This window comes from Mustelus asterias, chromosome 2, assembly GCF_964213995.1.
Source record: "Mustelus asterias chromosome 2, sMusAst1.hap1.1, whole genome shotgun sequence".
NCBI lineage: Eukaryota > Metazoa > Chordata > Chondrichthyes > Carcharhiniformes > Triakidae > Mustelus > Mustelus asterias.
The window spans coordinates 150,512,728-150,532,649 of record NC_135802.1 but is presented as its reverse complement, the minus strand read 5'-3'; the positions used below and the strand labels follow the sequence as shown (position 1 = coordinate 150,532,649).

The 19,922-nt window shown below is 44.5% G+C and overlaps 1 protein-coding gene across 10 annotated transcripts in view; it reads right to left on the bottom strand.

The window, feature by feature from the left end:
- Window positions 1-19,922, bottom strand: part of fhod3b (formin homology 2 domain containing 3b) — a 601,875-nt gene that overhangs the window by 55,887 nt on the left and 526,066 nt on the right. For all 10 annotated transcript variants that reach the window (XM_078198392.1, XM_078198352.1, XM_078198362.1 and 7 more), the window contains one exon: window positions 4,147-4,305. In XM_078198392.1, coding sequence (XP_078054518.1) covers window positions 4,147-4,305 — 159 coding nt within the window. The remainder of the gene's footprint in view (window positions 1-4,146; window positions 4,306-19,922) is intronic.

Sequence of the window (19,922 nt, the reverse complement as noted above, 5' to 3'; positions counted from 1 at the left end):
AAACTAAACTACCGAACAGCTTCCAAGAATGAGGGTCTGCAGCATCAAAAGAACCAAGCTGTTTGCTTCGAAACCTTTGTTTAATTTCAATTTACTTTCTCCCACACCTTTGGCACCCCATGCCCCACATTGCACCCGCACCACCCCCCTCAATCATGCCAGTTTCTGAGCCTTTGGTAATCAGCCAACAGATTAGATACAACAGTAGCTCAGGGCAATGCAGTATCGGCTTCCTCCCATTCCCAGTACTCCTGATATTGGGAATGGAGACCACTGGGGTGGGAGGCAGTGTTCTCAAATTAACAGTACCGGGTGGCATGTTGGCCTCAAGACACCATTCCTGACCACCAACCATTTTTGCCACAAGGCAGGCAGACATTTAGGCACAGTACGAAATTTGCCAATGGAAAATTTATACAACTGATTCCAGTCAGAGTCTAGTTTCCTGACATGACTGCAGGAGCAGATCAACTGCCTGGAGGCAGGGTACCCTCCCTGCCTGCTTTGCTGAGAGTATAACCAAATACTACCCTGTAGAGATATTTCCCTCCCCAGAGTGGTCGCCTGCTCAGTAATGTTGTTCCTGACAAGGAAGACCTTAGTAAGGATACAGAGTCAAACCTAGGTCATGTAAACGCTGTGAAATTTAAATGTCATGAGAAAGGAGGTTTACTATGGTGCATGACAGAAGGTGAAACCATGAGCTGGGAAAAAGATTCTCATATACGTGAGAGAAAGAGCTTTAAAAATTGATATAAGGTGGATTCAAAATCCTATCTATCACATGTATCTGGTTGATACAGGTTAAGCGCTGTGATGCCATCAAGATGGACCCTTTGTGTGTAGGGGTGAGGGGATGGTCAAATACAAGGTTAAAGATTGTTGTTTTGAGATGGTAAGAAGTCTCACAACACCAGGTTAAAGTCCGATAGGTTTATTTGGAATCACGAGCTTTTGGAGCGCTGCTCCTTCACCAAGTGCACTCACCTGATAAAGGAGCAGTGCTCCGAAAGCTCGAGATTCCAAATAAACTTGTTGGACTTTAAACTGGTGTTGAGAGACTTCTTATTGTGCCCATCCCAGTCCACCGCCGGCATCTCCACATCATGTTTTGGGATGGTGGGTGGAATTTTCCCCAAAAAATGGCAAGTGTCAGATTGAAGCTGAAAACTGGCATGGTTGTCCCAGAGGAACAGACAGGTTTTCCATCCAGATCCTCCCACACTTTGCCAACTCTACAGAGATTGGTGTGTTATTTTTAAAGGGCACATCCCCAAAATTACAGTAGAAACAACACCCTCCAACCCACCATCGTTGCCGGCACCAGGTCATCAGGGCATCGCGCCCCTGCCCTGCCGTCTCCCCCCTCCCCCCAGCTAATCTCCGGTCTTCGGGACATCAGAGCACCTCTATACCCACGCCCTCCCCTTCCCTAAAGTGAAGCAAATTCCTGCTATGGATCGCCTACTGTAGGCTTGACTGACCCCCTATAAGCAATACCAACATGGCAGTGCCAAGCAGTGGGCAATACTGCTCTGACACGTCCTTGGGCACCTGAAGGCTACGCTGACCTCCGGACCTCCAGAGTGGTCATGAGCTCTGGTCTCTATTTTTGGAGACCAGGGGTAACTTTTGCTGGTGTTACATCACACTGGCGGATGGGAACATACAACATCCCCAGAGGATACCATGTCCAGCCGGTTTGGAATATTTAAATATATTCAAATGAACAGCATTCAGGTTCACGCTCTCGCTGGACAGAAAACTGCTGACGTCATTGGCGGGGGTGGGGATGTTCTCGTTGTGAGATCGCCTCAGTGCAAATCTCGTTACGGCCCACTCACGAGAGGAATTTTTACCCGTGTCAAATGGGACCAGAGAAAAGGTAAAAGGGAGGATCTCATATGCCTTGTTCTGAATTCTGCCTCTCAGCAAGCCTTGGTGCTTTAAATGTTCAAAATTAATGGGATCCGGATTGTTTTACTGGGAAGAAGATGCAAGGTGCTTACGCTTGGAGACAATGGCAGCAGCCTGTGCGCTAACAGTGGATAGACAGCGAGTCTTTAAAGTCTCAAAGAAAAGGAAATTTCAGTTGGTAATAATTGTGCTTTGAAGTGTCCATTTACTTAAAGAATAAGTGAGCTGGGATCTCAAGGATAGTTAATTGGCATTTCTGTCCGGATACATAGCCGATGTGATTCATGTTGCCATGGAGATTGGCATTCATAAGGTAAGGGTTCCTGAGATATCACTGAAACTCAAAAACAAGTAGTGTGCCACGGCCTGGGAGAGAGAAAGAGAGAGCAACTAGAGGCCAAAGGTTTCTGTGGCTCACTGTGCAGGAATGTAGGTGAGAGCTTGCACTTAGATTGGAAGGACCAAAGAGTTTAAATGAGGCTGGAAGATTTACCTAACTTTGGCTAGAGGGAGAAGTCTCCTCGCATTGTGAAAGATAGATCTGGAGTTAACAATTACCTGGCTGGAAAATGAAGGATCAGAAACAAATCCTCAGGAGCTATGAATCATTCCCGACTGTGTCCAGGAGAATTGTATGCCCACTTAAAGGACAAAGTAAAGTATACCTGATTGTGTTAAAAGTTCTGTTCTGCAGTGTAAGCGGCCTTACAAAAAGAGTGTTCAATAAATAACAAAGAACAATACAGCACAGGAACAGGCCCCTCGGCCCTCCAAGCCTGCACCGATCATGTGTCCCTAACTAGACCATCCGTTTCTATCCCTCTATTCCCAGCCTTTAGTCTGCTCTGGTAAACATTTTAAAATGGGAAATCGTCACGTCATCAGTTCAGTTAATAACTGGAGGGTTCAAATTTCTTTTTAAAAGTTAGCGGTCTCCACAGGGATGGTAACACTTTATAAGCAGGTTTTATAGAGCATACAGAGGAATCTTAACCCAGTAAAACTGTTCAAGTATGCCGACTGCTTTCCTTTCAAGTCAACGGTCAACATTTCAACTCCGAGGTTGGCACTCTCAAGAAAATGCAGCTTTGATTCGCTGACTTGGGAGGTTATCAGCATCGGTTAATCAAATCAAGTGGGAAGATGGAGCAGGAGCCTGTTAGAATCAGACAGTCTAGGGGGTGGCTCTGGGGTCAGATATGACTTCCCTCTCCTAGAACGTGGTGCGCAAAAAATCAGGGTCAAACATTTTTAAACGAGCTGCTTGCAAATCGCAACGACATATGAATCTATTTAGTCTTTGCTCCCGAACACCGACATAAATAAGCTGCAAAGAAAATAAAAAAGGCACTTCCCTCCCAATAGTTTTTCTGTGCCGAACCCCACTGCTGTTTGAGATAAGGTGCAAGTTCATAACTATATTAACTGGCTTCACGTGACGATTCCTCTCACGCTATTTGCGGAGTTGAGGGAGCTGGGGGGGTTCAGGAAAGGAAATAAGAAGTCGGGTTAAGAGCGGTGGTGTGCTGTATTCACCGTACTGTGTGGTTCGCACTCAGTTCCAATGCTGAAAGTCAGGTGTCCTGCTCCCATTAAAAGAAAATAGATAATAAATGCCATCGCTCACATCTCCGAACTGTAATGCTTAAATCACCACTGCTGCTAATTTGGGTGCATCAATAAAAATGAAGTAGTATTTGGACACAGCTTCAGAACATGGTGTTGTGTGACGTATATGATTTGATGCTGGTGTTCGGTATTTAAGACAACATTCCATTATCCACCCATGAAATTCATTGGCTAAATTAAGGATTTCATAGTAAAATGGACGGATTATTCTGTTTACACATATATTATAAGTAGGCATGTCAATGCATCTTCTTTCCTGTTCACCTTTACCTCAGGTTACCCAGGGTAACGCAATTCCCACAATTCCACTGGGAATTGTGGGAACTGGCAGCTTTAACCTTTGCCCCCTGACAGCATGACTGAAGTGCGGCGAATGTGCTGGAAATCAAGACCAGGCGGGTTTACTTACACACAAGCTGAGATTTTAGGAGTGACGTTATTTCAACCACGCTGCTTTGCCACTTATTTTAAAATGCTAACTCTGGCGTTAGAAATAACACCAGCTGAGAGGCATTACTTGACTGCCTCAAACCGAGGTCGACTGATCCCAGACTCCTACCCCTGACAGAAAAGCACAGACAAATCAAGAGGAAGGCCTACCTCTATGCCTTCCTTGTTCAAAGCGTACTCATCGAAGTTCAGAATTGCAGTCTTGATTGTTCTTGGAGGAGGTAATACGGTCAGTCCAATGTTAATGGCATTGCTCCGCTTGGAGTCCAACACAATGACTTCCTGTCTCTTGCCATCGGCAGCTGTTTTCTGAGATAAGCACAGATAAAAGAAGTTACATCTGGAATTAGTCTGTGTGGAAAAACTAACCTGTAATTTCACAGAATGGTGCCAACATGCTTAGAACACACCACATCACTGATAAACATCACAGGAGTGCAATAGCAAAGGAAAATGCGTATTTACATCAGTACATTGCCCGCCTGCATTCCTTCTCAAAGAGAGGGGGAAGCAGCCATGGGCACCACCACTTCAGGTCAACATTATTTTTTTACTACTGTGAACAAACTTGGTGGAAACCAGAGGCCTGAATGTCCATGGCAGCTTGTTGGGTCTCCCACGGCAACATCACTTGAGGGTCAGTAGAACCAACCCTCCCCACACCAAAATAACACAGACATGACTGTACAGGACTCCCCAGGAGTGTGTGATGTGCCACTTCTAAACAGATGAAATTTCTGTACCCTATCTCCACCACCATCAACCCCACACCAACTCCTCCTTACACGGGGAACATGTTGCATTGAATCCCGACAGTGGAGAAGGAGGCCATTCGGCCCATCGTGTCTGCATCGACCACAATCCCAACCGGGAATGGAATTTATACAAAAATGGCGTCACATCTTCAAAAAACTCAGTTGCTGGTGCGGTGGGCACAAACAGAACCCACCCTTCCAACATACATCATAGAAACATAGAAGATAGGAGCAGGAGGGAATTTTGCCCCTCGAGCCTGCTCCGCCATTCATCACAATCATGACTGATCGTCCAACTCAATAGCCTAATCCTGCTTTTTCTCCATACCCTTTGATCCATTTGCCCCAAGTGTTATATCTAGTCACCTCTTGAATACATTCAATGTTTTGGCAGCAACTACTTCCTGTGGTAATGAATTCCACAGGCTCACCACTCTTTGGGTGAAGAAATGTCTCCTCATCTCCGTCCTAAATGGTCTACCCCGAATCCTCAGACTGTGACCCCTGGTCTGGACTCCCCCCACCATCGGGAACATTCTCCCTGCACCTACCCTGTCTGGTCCTGTTAGAATTTTATAGAAGTCTCCGAGAGGTTCCCCCTCATTCGTCATGGGACCTGCTCATTTTTTTGTCTGACTATCTCGCTCACGATACGGTAGAGAAAACCACAATACTGTTTTCCCACCCGCTGCGGCACTTGTCAGAAGAATGGAAATTTCCAGCCTAGGTGTAACTCTCTACCAGCGAAGAGCAGGTAATGGGCATGAACGTGACACTTAGAAGGAATGAGAGTAAAAATTGGAAAGAGGCCTCATGAAAATATGAAGCAGTGGGAAGGAGGCATGCTGGGCCACTGGCAAGAGACCGCGAGCTGGACAACTACCTGCCAACTCAGTTTGGCACTGGGTGGATTGCCCAGCGAGACAGTTTCAAAAATAACTAAAAGGGGGAAACACAACTCGAAAGGCAAAGAGAAAACGCAGAAGAATGTGCGCTCTTTACGAATGAATGAACACAAAGGATCTCCGTGACCTTACAGGAACCATTCACTTATTAAGAAAACAGCCTTCAAAAATGAAAACATACATGCATTTCCAATAAAATAACATCTGTAGGAATGATTTCCTGGTAATTCCACCTGCAGAATATTATGGAGTAGAATGGCTGGAATGTACAAAACCCCCTTAGACTCTCATTTCTCTCCTGCAGCAATCTCTGCAAAGAAAACCAAAGCAAACACACTCTGCCCTTTGAAAGCTGCAGGAGTCTTTCAAGACTTAAGATGGGAGACTGCAAGTTTTGTGGTTCATTGAGACTGCTGTTGATTCTATACTCTTCAATTTCTCTGCTCATCCCCCCGGTGCTCGAGAGTTGTGGGAGCTTCAATCCAGAAGGCTTTTGAAGGTCCGATATGAATCAGAAGTCAATGTGGAAAGTGACAACAGGACTAGCTACATTTGTTTTTCTTATTCATGAATTAATTCATCCATTGGGTGGCATGGTGGCACAGTGGTTAGCACTGCTGCCTCACAGTGCTAGGGATCCGGATTCGATTCCGGCCTCAGTCACTGCCTGTGTGGAGTTTGCACATTCTCCCAGTACTGCGTGGGTTTCCTCCGGGTGCTCTGGTTTCTTTCCACAGTCCAAAGATGTGCGGGTTAGGTTGATTGGCCATGGTAAATTGACCCTAGTGTCAGGGGGATTAGCAAGGTAAATATGTGGGGGTAAGGGAATAGGCTGAGGGTGGGAATGTGGTCAGTACGGACTCGATGGGCCAAATGGCCTCCTCTGTACTGTAGGGATTCTATGATGCTATGAATACTGCTCATTCAAGCAAGACTAGCATTGTCTCATAGAAATAGTGGTCATGACGTTCCAAATTAGTAACAGGCAGAAGCTGATTGATTAATTATAAGGTGGAACATTATTGCTACTAACAGGTTTGCTGCTCTGTCTTCCCCAATCAGAAACAGTCATAGTAACTGTAAAACAAAACTTATTTATCGTAGGGAAGAGAACTGCTAACCTTAATTTGCCAGACTGACAGTTAAGGTGAAGACAACACTATTAAACCCTAGACTATTACTTGGTCGAGTTCACTATAAGTGTCCAGCCCAGATCTACATTCCCCCCAAGGTATATATCAATACTACAATGCTTAGGTATGGACAGCTGTGAATATAAATGTTGTGGCAACAAGAGCAAGTCAGAGGTTGAGAACTTTGAGGTGAATAACACACCTTTCAAACCCATGACCACTTCCATCAAGGAGGACAAGGGAGGAAGATACATGGGGATGCCGCCACCTGCAAGTTTCCCTCCAAGCCACTCACCATCCTGACTTGGAAATATATCGCTGTTCCTTCACAGTTGCTGTGTCAACTTCCTGGGATTCCCTACCTACTGGCATTGTGGGTCAATCCACAGCACGTGGACTGCAGCGATTCAAGAAGGCAGCTCACCACCACCTTCTCAAGGGCAACTAGGGATGGGCAATAAATGCTGGCCAGCCAGCGACACCCATGTGCCATGAATGAATAAAAAAAAAACTGCCTGACACCCCAAGGCCTGTCCACCATCTACAAGGCATGAGTCAGGAGTGTGGTGGAACTCATTTCACTTGCCTGGATGTGTGCAGTTCCAACTACACACAGGAAGCTCAGCACCAAGCAGGATAAAGCAGCTTGCTTGATTGGCATCCCATCGGCCAACATTAATGCCCTCCACCACGGATGCAGTGTACACCATCAACAACATGCAATGCAGCAACTCATCACTGCTCCTTCAACAACACCTTTCAAACTCATAACCTCTATCACCATGAAGGACAAGGGCAACAGATGTATGGGAACACCCACTACCTGCAAGTTCCCCTCCAGGCCACACACTACCCTGACCCCGAACAATACCGCTGTCCCTTCACTGTCACTGGGTCAAAATCCTGGAACGTCTTCCCTAATAGCATGGTGGTGTACCTACACCATATGGACTGCAGTGGTTCAACAAGGTGGCTCACCACCTCAAGGGCAACTAAGGGAAGGACAATAAATGCTGCTTTGCCAATGACACCCATATCCTGTGAAAGAATAAAACTTTAAAATCTACTCAGTATGAAATGCCCCTTGCATTTCTGTAACTATGCTGTCAATGCCAGAGTCTATACTTATTTTGAACAGATGGCTTTTATTGTACTCTTGTACAAATGAAGACAGCACTCCAATGTGTATCTACATTAAACTTTACACAGATTGCTATTCTCCACAGCACAAAAGTACCACAAGCACAGCGTCAGGACATGACCCAACTGCACATGAAGCAGAACAAGGGGACAGTCTCATATCTTGGGCCAACTGATTGCAACTCCAATATGGCTCTCCCTCGGACTTCCTGGAGACTTTTTAAACCAAGCTGCAACTAATTTAAAGGTTTATATAATGCACACACGGCCGCCAGCTCAGGTCAAATATTTAAGTTTCAAAATGAACTCTACCCACGCATGCAAAATCACAATTCCTGCCAGGATGTGACCATCGTCTTGTTTTTTGGGCAATCAAAGTAAAACTAAAGATGCAGCACCACAGAACACGGAGGGACGGGACGGATGATAGGAAAGTGAATGGGGTCTGGCTCTGAAGAAGCTTGTAAAAATGCATCTTGGTAGATTCGAAGACACACAGACAATTCATGGCAGGAATAGAAGGGTATTCTGATAGGCCTTGGTGAAGTAGAATGAAAGGAGGCTTGTCTGGAGTAAGCACTGGCACAAACTATTTAAGCCGACATTGTCTGTTCCTGTGAAGCAAAATTCATATGAAAGAACCCAAGTGAGAACTGGCCAACTGTTGATCTGGGAAGTTGTGTTCAGATAATTGTTTTCACCTTGGGAGCACTTGTGGAGAAAGATTTAGTATGCCAGCAGAAGATGGCTTTTAACTTCAATGATTTTATAAGCTTCTGAGTGCCCGTAGTGTGGGACACTGGAAGATCTGGAGATCCTACAGAATTCCATCAAAGACCATTAATCTGATAGGTTTAGTTTATTTATTATTGTCACAAGTAGGCTTACATTAACACTGCCATGAAGTTACTGTGAAAATCACCACACTCGGTGCCTGTTCGGGTACGCCGAGGGAGAATTTAGCATGGTCAATGCACCTAACTAGCATGTCTTTCAGACTGTGGGAGGAAACCGGAGCACCCAGAGGAAACCCACGCAGACATGGGGAGAACGTGCAGTCTCCGCATGGACAGTGACCCAAGCTGGGAATTGAACCCAGGTCCCTGACACTGTGAGGCAGCAGTGCTAACCACTGTGCTGCCCAATAGAAAAGACATATGAAGAATCTCTGAGCTATTTGAGGACAGAGAGTGACAGGTTAATATTGTTAATGAAGCAAGGCCTAGGCCGCATTATTGACACCACTTAACTATGGCAGTATCCTTGACTCTTTTTTATTCATTCATGGGACATGGGCATCGCTTGCTAGGTCAGCATTTATTGCTCATCCCTAGTTATCCTTGGGAAGGTGGTGGTGAGCTGCCTTCTTGAAACGCTGCAGTGCACGTGCTGCGTTTGCAATGAGAAGACTGATAGTTGCTGCAGAAAACACAAGTATTGTCTAAGAAGTGAGCTGTAGGAAGAGTTTATAGATGGTATGGCTACACTGGATATCCGACTTGGATAGAATTAAATGATTCGTTATTAGCATAAAAGCGCAAGGTGCCAGAATGAAAGCTGTACACATCAACAAAAGGACAATATGGAAATAGGAGAAAATGTTGGCAACACAGGTGGATCAGTAACTGAGGGAGAAGTGCATGAAAGAGTCAATCACTAGGCCTACTTGGGAGTATGTTACCCGCTAATCGTCAGCTCTCTAATAAACTGGAAATGCAAATAGATCCTTCCCTTATTTTTCCAACACCTAGAAGAGGAAGAAAGTACATCTAGACACTAAACAAGACTGAGCAATGCTGCTGTCATAGAATTACAGAATCATCAAATCCCTACAATGCAGAAGAGGCCATCCAGCCCATCGAGTCTGCACCGACTCTCTGACATCGTACCCAGGTCCTCTTCCCCACCCTATCCCTGTAACCCCACAGCATTTACCACGGCTAATCCATCCAACCTTGAGACACTAAGGGACAAATTAGCATGGCCAATTCGCCTAAACTGCACATCGTCGGACTGTGGGAGGAAACCGGAGTACCCGGAGGAAACCCATGCAGACACAGGGAGAATGTGCAAACTCCACACATACAGACATCCAAGGGCGGAATTGAACCCGGGTCCCTGGAACTGTGAGGCAGCAGTGCTAATCACCGTGCCATCCCATAGAACCATTTGCCCTAAGAAACTTGCCCTTGTTCAAGAAAAATCTGGGATTGTCATTGGTGTTATCATTTAAATCAATGGGGATGCGCTAATTTGCTATGGATGCAATAATGAGACGGAGATGGTTATGGAGATTTGTTCCCATCATCAGGTGATCCTGTGGCGGACACCCAAGGTACACTATAGTCTAGAGTCCATCCAGAGGGAACAGAAGGCATAAGGATGAAGTACAACCTATCAGAGGATGATCGAAAAGATTTCTGCCATCAACTTAAGAAGTCAAACGTCGTGCTTGGAATAGGCAGAAATGAAAGAAATGGCTTAAAAAGAAAATTCAAGATGGCGCCAGAGTGAGGCAACTTCTTGCGAGCTGTCTCCAGCATACCCTCAAATTCAATCTTTTACTCATTTTACGCTTTTAAAACTGTACTCCAAGACTTTTAAACTTCCGAAGAATGCGAAATAATAAGATGAGCTTTACCCTCACCTTAGCAGTAACTGTAACACTACATTCTGAACCCTTTCCTTTCCTTCTCCCCTATGTACTTTATGAATGGTATGCTTTGTCTGTACAGCGCGCAGGAAACAATACTTTTCACTCTCTCCCAATACATGTGACAATAATAAATCAATCAATCATTCTCACATGCCAGATTGGCTGGAAGCTGTACTGAAGCTATTGGCTTGAGATTTGTAATCACCCTTCAAATGCAGCAAATCTACTATGTTCTACTCTACGTTTTAAGATGGGAATGGCTGATACATCATTGTACAGTAATCTATGCCACTAGATCACTGGGACTGAATAAGGTTTCATTACTGATGATTTTTAATGGTGTTTGAAGGTGGCAGCAATCTGTCGAAGGACACAAGTGATCACAGTTGTGTTAAACAGCCTTTTTACTTGGCAATAGCAAGCAGTTAGATTGGAGGAAAATAAAACAACTAATGTAGTGGCAATAGTGTTATTTATAATGGGGTAGAAGAGCATCCTGATACTGTGAGCTGTGTATGGGAAACGTGATTCAGAAGAGGTCATTCACTGAGTGTTGCACTTGAAGACTAGAATATTTCTAATGTACCTTCATGTCCCGAACTGTGCCACAGTGGTTAGCACAGCTGCCTCACAGTGTCAGGGACCCAGGTTCAATTCCGGTCTTGGGTGACTGTCTGTGTAGAGTTTGCACATTCTCCGTGTCTGGGTGGGTTTCCTCCGGGCGCTCTAGTTTCCCCCCCAGACTCCAAAAATGTGCATATTAGATTGATTGGCAATGGTCAATTGCCCCTTAGAGTCAGGGGGATTAGCAAGGTAAATACGTGGGGTTACAGAGATAGGGCCTTTTTGGGTCGGCACAGACTCTATGGGCCAAATGGTCTTCTTCTGCCAGGATTGTGTCAGGATCATAGCCTTCCTTCCACCAATCCTGCTGTAATTCTCCGACACAGGTTCAAAGATTTGTCAGGGTCTCGATTCAAATTTAACAAAAACCGATATTTACAATCTGGGAAACTACATTACATCATCAGATTAAATATTCCCACTGCACTGGATAACAGGAATTTTGGCATCACAATGACAGAAGCCATCTGTTTGAGCACAGAATTTCGTGTCTGCTATGCATTACGCACACTCTCGCTCAAAAGCCAACAACTTGTATTTGATGTAGTACCTTTAGTGAAGTAAAGATCCCAAGGCACTTCATGGGAGTGTTAAACAAAATCTGACACCAAGCCACAAGAAGAAATGTTTGGCAGGTTTTAAGGAGCACCTTAAAAGGAGGAGAGAGAGCGAGGCGGAGTTGAGCTTGGGCCCCAGGCAGCAGAAAACACTGCCACAAATACTGGAGGGATTAAAATCGCGGATGCACAAATAGGTCAGAATTGAGGGACCGCAAGAGATTTTGAAGGTTGTAGGATTAGAGGTGTTGTCAGAAATGGGGAAGGGACAAGACCATAGGGAATCGAAAACAATGTGAAAATTTTAAAACTAAGTCGTTGCTGAGCCATAACAGGTGAATGAGAAGAGGTGATGAGATAAGATCAAGGAACAAAACAGCACAGGAACAGGCCTTTCAGCCCACCTGGCCTGCACCAATACGTGGTTTCTATCCCTCTGTTTGCCTCCCGTTCATGTGTCTATCAAGACATAGGAAGAAGTCTCACAACACCAGGTTAAAGCCCAACAGGTTTATTTAGAATCACGAGCCTTTGGAGCACTGCTCCTTCATCAGGTGAGACTGACTCAGAAAAACCCATCTGGTTCACTAATGTCCTTTAGGGAAGAAAATCTGCTGTCCGTACCTGGTCTGGCCTACATGTGACTCCAGAGCCACAGCAATGTGGTTGACTCTCAACTGCCCTTGGGCAACTCGGGCTAGGCAATAAATGCTGGCCCAACCAGCGACGCCCATGTCCCATGAATGAATAAAATAAAAAAGAACATCTTCTTGTTCACAAAAGAACAGCCTGCTCTCAACCCTGGAACACCTAGATAACAAAGGCACCTATGTCAGACTCCTATTTATTGACTACAGCTCAGCCTTCAACATCATTATTCCCACAAAACTCATCTCCAAACTCCGTGGCCTGGGCCTCAGCACCTCTCTCTGCGACTGGATCCTGAACTTCCTAACTCACAGACCCACAATCAGTAAGGATAGGCAACAACACCTCCTCCACGATCATCTTCAACACCAGTGCCCCACAAGACTGTGTTCTCAGCCCCAAACTATACTCCTTATACACCTATGACTGTGCGGCCAAATTCCCCTCCAATTCAATTTTCAAGTTTGCTGACGACACCACCGTAGTGGGTCGGATCTCAAACAATGATGAGACAGAGTACAGGAATAGGATAGAGAATCTGGTGAAATGGCGTGGCAAAAATAATCTCTCCCTCAATGTCAACAAAATGAAGGCGATTGTCATCGACTTCAGGAAGCATAAAGGAGAACATGCCTCTGTCTACATCAACGCAGATGAAGTAGAAAGCGTCGAGAGCTTCAAGTTTTTAGCTATCCAGGTCACCAACCTGTCCTGGTCCCCCCATGCCAACATTTTGGTTAAGAAAGCCCACCAACGCCTCTACTTTCTCAGAAGACTAAGGAAATGTGGCATGTCAGCTACGACTCTCACCAACTTTTACAGATGCACCATAGAAAGCATTCTTTCTGGTTGTATTACAGCTTGGTATGGCTCCTGCTCTGCCCAAGACCGCAAGGAACTACAAAAGGTCATAAATGTAGCCCAATCCATCACGCAAACCAGCCTCCCATCCACTGACTCTGTCGACACTTCCCGCTGCCTCGGCAAAGTAACCAGTATAATTAAGGACCCCACGCACCCCAGACATTTTCTCTTCCACCTTCTTCCTTTGGGAAAAAGATACAAAAGTCTGAGGTCACGTACCAACTGACTCAAGAACAGCTTCTTTCCTGCTGCTGTCTGACTTTTGAATGGACTTGCCTTGCATTAAGTTGATCTTTCTCTACATCCTAGCTATGACTATCACTACATTCTGCATTCTCTCTTTTCTTTCTCTATGAACGGTATGCTTTCTCCGTATAGCGCGCAAGAAACAATACTTTTCACTGTATGTTAATACATGTGACAATAATAAATCAAATCAAATTCTTCCCTGCGGCCATCAGACTTTTGAATGGACCCATCATATATTTCTCTTCACCCTATCTGTAACTGCAATACTACATTCTGCACCCTATGCTTTCCTCCTCCCCCATGTATCCTATGAATGGTATGTTTTGTCTCTAGAGTGCGCAAAAAACAATACTTTTCACTGCATCCCAATACATGTGACAATAATACGTCAAACTTGTCTAGTAAGGCTGAATCACCAAGAGTAAAGAAGCAAAATTAAATAGTTACTGAAAAATTCATGGTAAACTCACTTTTAACTACCTTACCAGTTCGAGTTATAGACAACAAACCACAGGAATTTTGCCATAAAGGCTCGGTTTGTTACAACCACCTTTGAAACTGTTGCCAGTATTTCAATGTAACGGATGTGTTCACCGCACACATGTCTAACAATGGTTTGGCGTTACAAACAAAAACCCCCATTTGCTGCCCTACATCATGTGGAACCATTTTATATAACAACCCGTGCTGTGGGTAGAAACTATAACAAAGTTCCTTCATTTTTATTGTCGGCAATCATTCTGGATGTGCCTCTTGTGCGGAACAATAAATTCGCTCTCTCAAGAGTACAGGAACATCTGATGCCAGTAATTGCCATGCAGATGTTGGCCTATTCAATATTGAACAAAAATTAATTTATAGGGAAAAGAAGTTGACTCCATGCTACGAGTAAAGCACTCGAAAGCCATTTGCTATAGGTGTGCATGTTCTGTTTTAACAAAAGGGCTCTTTAAAGTTAGCAGTGAAAGGGCATGTTTATAACTACAATTTGTACAATTCATTGTTGAAGGTTGTTACTGGTATGAAATTGGTTGCAGCTGTACAAAGAAAGCTCGACAAAATTCCAAAAATTTGATCTTAAAACTTCCTGGTTGATAGTCACATCTGCCTCGGTGCTTTATCCAACTGCACTTTGATTTGATTTGTCACATGAATAATATACAGTGAAAAGTGTTGTTTCTTGCGCGCTATACAGACAATGCATACCGTTCATAGAGAAGGAAAGGAGAGAGTGCAGAATGTAGTGTTACAGTCATAGCTAGGGTGTAGAGAAAGATTAACTTAATGCAAGGTAGGTCAATTCAAAAGTCTGATGCAGCAGGGAAGAAGCTGTTCTTGAGTTGGTTGGTACTTGACATCAGACTTTTGTATCTTTTGTCCGATGGAAGAGAGAATGTCCGGGGTGCGTGGGGTCCTTAATTATGCTGGCTGCTTTTCTGAGGTAGCGGGCAGTGTAGACAGAGTCAGTGGATGGGAGGCTGGTTTGAGTAATGGACTAGGCTTCATTCACAACACTTTGTAGTTTCCCCATAGGATGAGAATCCTCACTTCGTTTCATAGGTTATTTCATCCATTCTTCTTAACCATTAATAGATTTTTAAGCAGTACAGTGGGCAGCACTGCTGCCTCACAGCACCAGGGACCCAGGTTCAATTCCCAACCTTGGGTCACTGTCCATGTGGCGTTTGCACATTCTCCCTGCGCCTGTGTGGGTTCCCTCCGGGTGCTCCAGTTTCCTTCCACACTCCAAAGATGTGCAGGGTAGGTGGATGGGCCATGTTAAAATTGACACTTAATGTCAGGGAGATTAGCAGGGCAAATACATGGGGTTGCGGGGATAGAACCTGGGTGGGATTGTTGTCAGTGCAGGTTCAATGGGCTGAGTGGCCTCCTTCTGCACTGTAGGGATTCTTCGATTCTATGAAAATAATATGAAAGGTTTAATGGAACATTGACAATTGGCTATCGCTAGCTGTGAAAATAATAGTGAGGCAGCAGCGCTCACCATTACTTACACACAAATTGGACAATAATTTCAACCAACATGGATGTGCAGTTAAGACAAGAAAATCCAGACGTTGTTGCCTGAGATAGATGGAAATAATATTGCCTGGCTGCCCATTCAAATGCATTACTGTCCTGACATTGTAGATATTAACCAAATTCAAAATGTCCTTTCAACAGAACAAATGTTGTGAATACTGCCAAACAACCTCTCTGGCACTGATTTATTTTGTTTTACAAATGGAAAGTCTCATTCCTTTACATTTTAATTATTGTTGGAGATTTTTAAAAATTCATTTTTAAAACTCCCCTTTTCTTTCTCTTAACCCAATGTTGCATTCGTTACCCTTTTGTTTTATTTTTTGTACCTAATTCAACATTGAATTAATGATTTAAACTTCCCGGTTCAACTGCTCATTAATGTTACACTGCTCCGTGCTTGTTCATAGATCCCAGATGCCTTGTAGAGGGAATCATGCTGTTTGGTTGAGAGTAACATGCAGACAAAAGCTCACAAACAGCTTCTGGGTAAGTACAAGTTCACAACTGGCACTGTTTGCTCATTGCTCACAGCAACATCTAACCCAATGTGTTTGTGTATTTGCATAATTCCTGTTAGACCCCAAGACATAGGAGCAGAATTAGGCCACTCGGCCCATCGAATCTGCTCCACCATTCAATGGCTGATATTTTTCTCATCCCCATTCTCCTGCCTTTTCCCCATAACCCCTGATCTCCTTATGAATCAAGAGCCTATCTATCTCTGTCTTAAAGGCACTCAATGACCTGGCCTCCACAGCCCTCTGCAGCAAAGAGCTCCACAGATTCATCACTCTCTGGCTGAAGAAATTCCTCCTCCTCCTCTGTTTTATCTCATCCCTGTTCCAGGACAATGTTGCTAAGTACAGGGATTGGGGACAACAGAATCAAGGAAACCTGCCAGTTTAGTGTCAATTGTAGCAAAGTTACTGGAATCTGTTATCAGAGACAGAGCGACTGGACACGGACATAGTGTATTTCAGCTAGAAAGACCCAGCATGGATTTGTGATTTATGTCCTACCAATCGAGCTTTGAATTCTTTGAGGAGATTCCCAACAGGGTGGCTCACTAAGTGGTTTTGTTAAGGCGTTATTGAGATATGGGTGTTGCTAGCCAGGTGAGCATTTATTACCTACTTGGAGTTCCCCTTGGAAAGGTGATGGTGAGTCACCTCCTTGAACAATTGGAGTCCATGCTAAATAACTGGTTCAACTCTGAGCACCGCACTTTAGAAAGAATGTCATGGCCTTGGGAATAGTCATGATGTGGAGATGCCGGCGTTGGACTGGGGTGAACACAGTAAGAGTTTTAACAACACCAGGTTAAAGTCCAACAGGTTTATTTGGTAGGAAATACCATTAGCTTTCGGAGCGCTGCTCCTTCGTCAGATGGAGTGGAAATGTCACTTCCACTATGTCATTTCCACTCCATCTGACGAAGGAGCAGCGCTCCGAAAGCTAATGGTATTTGCTACCAAATAAACCTGTTGGACTTTAACCTGGTGTTGTTAAAACTCTTATTGGGAATAGGTGCAGAGGAGGCCTGATAGAATAGTAGGGGTTTCAGTTATGTGGAGAGATTAGAGAAGTGGGATTGTTCTCCTTGTTTGTACCATTATTCACCAAGTTCCAACTGTCCTATTGCCTCGCCTTTTAAAACCTAAGCATATATAAACAATTCCAACATGCATGCCAGGGATGCCCTGCTTCAAGTAAATCTGATCCATAATTTCAAAAACTAGCATAATTATAAAGATATTTTGCTTTGATGGGTAGTTTGAACTTGTTTTGCTGATGGGGGAACAAAATAGGTCATTTAGAAGTGTTCCTTTTGGAGACAACGAAACCATGTCTTTTGTATTGAAGGTCTTGAGGTTGGTTCAGTTGAAAGGCTGTAATGGTTAGTTGCCATCTTGAATCCATTATGCTTAATTAGCCTAAGCATGCTCCTACACATTAGATTTATCCCAGCAGCAAAGCCACATTCCCACTGTGACAGCCTGAGGGATAAATGTAACCCACTTAGGAAGGAGTCACTGGTCAATTAGACTCATAGAATCATAGAAACCCTACAATGCAGGAGGAGGCCATTCGGCCTATCGAGTCTGCACCGACAACGATCCCACCTAGGCCTTATCCCCACTACCCCACACATTTATCCCACTAATCCCTCTACCCAATACATCCCAAGACACTAAGAGGCAATTTTGCATGGCCAATCAAACTAACCCGCACATCTTTGGACTGTGGGAGCATCCGGAGGAAACCCATGCAGGCACAGGGAGAATGTGCAAACTCCTCACAGACAGTGACCCAAAGCCGGGAATTGAACTCAGGTCCTTGGAGCTGTGAGACAGCAATGCTAACTACTGTGTCACCACGCCGCCCATAATTATGTTTTAAAGTAAAAACAGAAAATGCTTTGCTGGCTCAGGCAACATCTGTGGAGAGAGGAAAAACAAAGTGAATGGGCGCAACTCTCCCCAAAAAATTGTAAGTGTCCAGTTCGCGTGAAAACTGGAGTAATTCACGCTGTTTTTCTCAATGGGAGTTCAGAGAAGAATTTCCCATACTCAGTGCACTGCAGAGGCCACCAGTGGGAATATCATTAAATTTCAGGGGGCGGGGCATGTTGCCACTGGAGAGGCTGAAATCAACGCGCTCAGTGAGCTACTGCGCATGCGCCGATCTGTCAGCGCCGAGATTGGTGCATACGCAGCGGTCCCACACTGACAGCCTCCCGATCGCTGGTTAGCCCCGTGACCGCCGCAACGCAGCGGGATGGGAGAATCACGGCCAATACTTCAGACTGATGACCATTCAGATCTGCACTGTGAACTTGGTTTCACTTTCCATAGATGCGGCCTGATCTCTAGTTTCTAGTATTTTCTGTTTTATTTCAAATTTCCAGCATCCGCAGTGTTTTGTACTAATTTTTAACCTGTCAGAATAAACCTCAGCTGGAATTAATTGACCGATTATTGTGCTTAGTTAGAATTGTCAATGCCACAGAATAGAGTTTTACTTCTACATCCTGTTCGTATCGGACAACAGCATTGGTTATACACAGATAATAGAATCATAGAATCCTACAGTGTAGAAGGAGGCCATTTGGCCCATTGAGTCTGCACCGACCACAATCCCACCCAGGCCCTATCCCCATAACCCCATGCATTTACCCTAGCTAGTCCCCATGACACTAAGGAGCAATTTATCATGGCCAATCCACCTAACCCGACATCTTTGGACTGTGGGAGGAAACCGCAGCACCCAGAGGAAACCCACGCAGACACGGGGGGAACGTGCAAACTCTGCACAGTGACCCAAGCCGGGAATCGAACCCGGGTCCCTGGCACTGTGAGATAGCAGTGCTAACCACTGTGCCACCGTGCCGTTCCAAAACCCCCCTCTCTTTGTCCAAGCATGTGCTTCAACCCCAATCTTAAAAGTACAATTTGTTTCCATTTTCCACTCCAGCCTCCCTCTATTGGACCAGTGAATGGCTTGTAATGTCCTCAAACACGATGAACCACAAGTTGCATCAAAATCTCTACCAATCTTAAAGTTGGCCAGCATCTCCTGAGCATCTCATTAGCACGAGATGGAGATCTGAGTTCCTATGAGTGTGAAGAAGATGTGCCAAATTTCTTCACTTGAAGCAATCAACCAATACTTTATATACATTAGACAAAGCATGTTTATGAAATATTCATGGATGCACTCCTTTTTCATGCAACTCATAGTAATACAATAAAAATGCATTCAAAGAGATAGAAAATATGTCATAGGTCTCGACGAGGAAAAATAATGAAAATCAAGCCCTAATATGTGAAAAATATAACTGGGTCCGATTGTGTCTCAAAAATGAAGCATTCAAATACTCCCACTGGAACTGTTCTAAATGGAGGAAATTCACATTCTTTGATTGTTTAAATGGGATGTGGCGTTAACTACGTTAACTAAATGATAGAAATTTCAGTGGAGCTTTCACTCAATTGGGGACACGGAGGAGTTGTACAATGTCGCTGGACTACTAATCCAGAGACCCAGGATAATGCTCTGGGGAATCCGGGTTTGAATCCCACGGGGATGGTGGAATCGGAATTCAATAAAAATCTGGAATGAAAAGTATAATTGTCGATTGTTGTAAAAACCTATCTGGTATATTGATGTCCTTTAGGAAAGGAAATCTGCCGTCCTTACCTGGACTGGCCTACATGCAAGTCCAAGCCCACAGCAATGCGGTTGACTCTTAACTGTCCTCTGAAATGGCCTAGCAAGCCACTCAATTCAAGGGCAATTAGGGATGGGGAACAAATACTGGTCTTGCCAGTAATACCAACATCCCATGA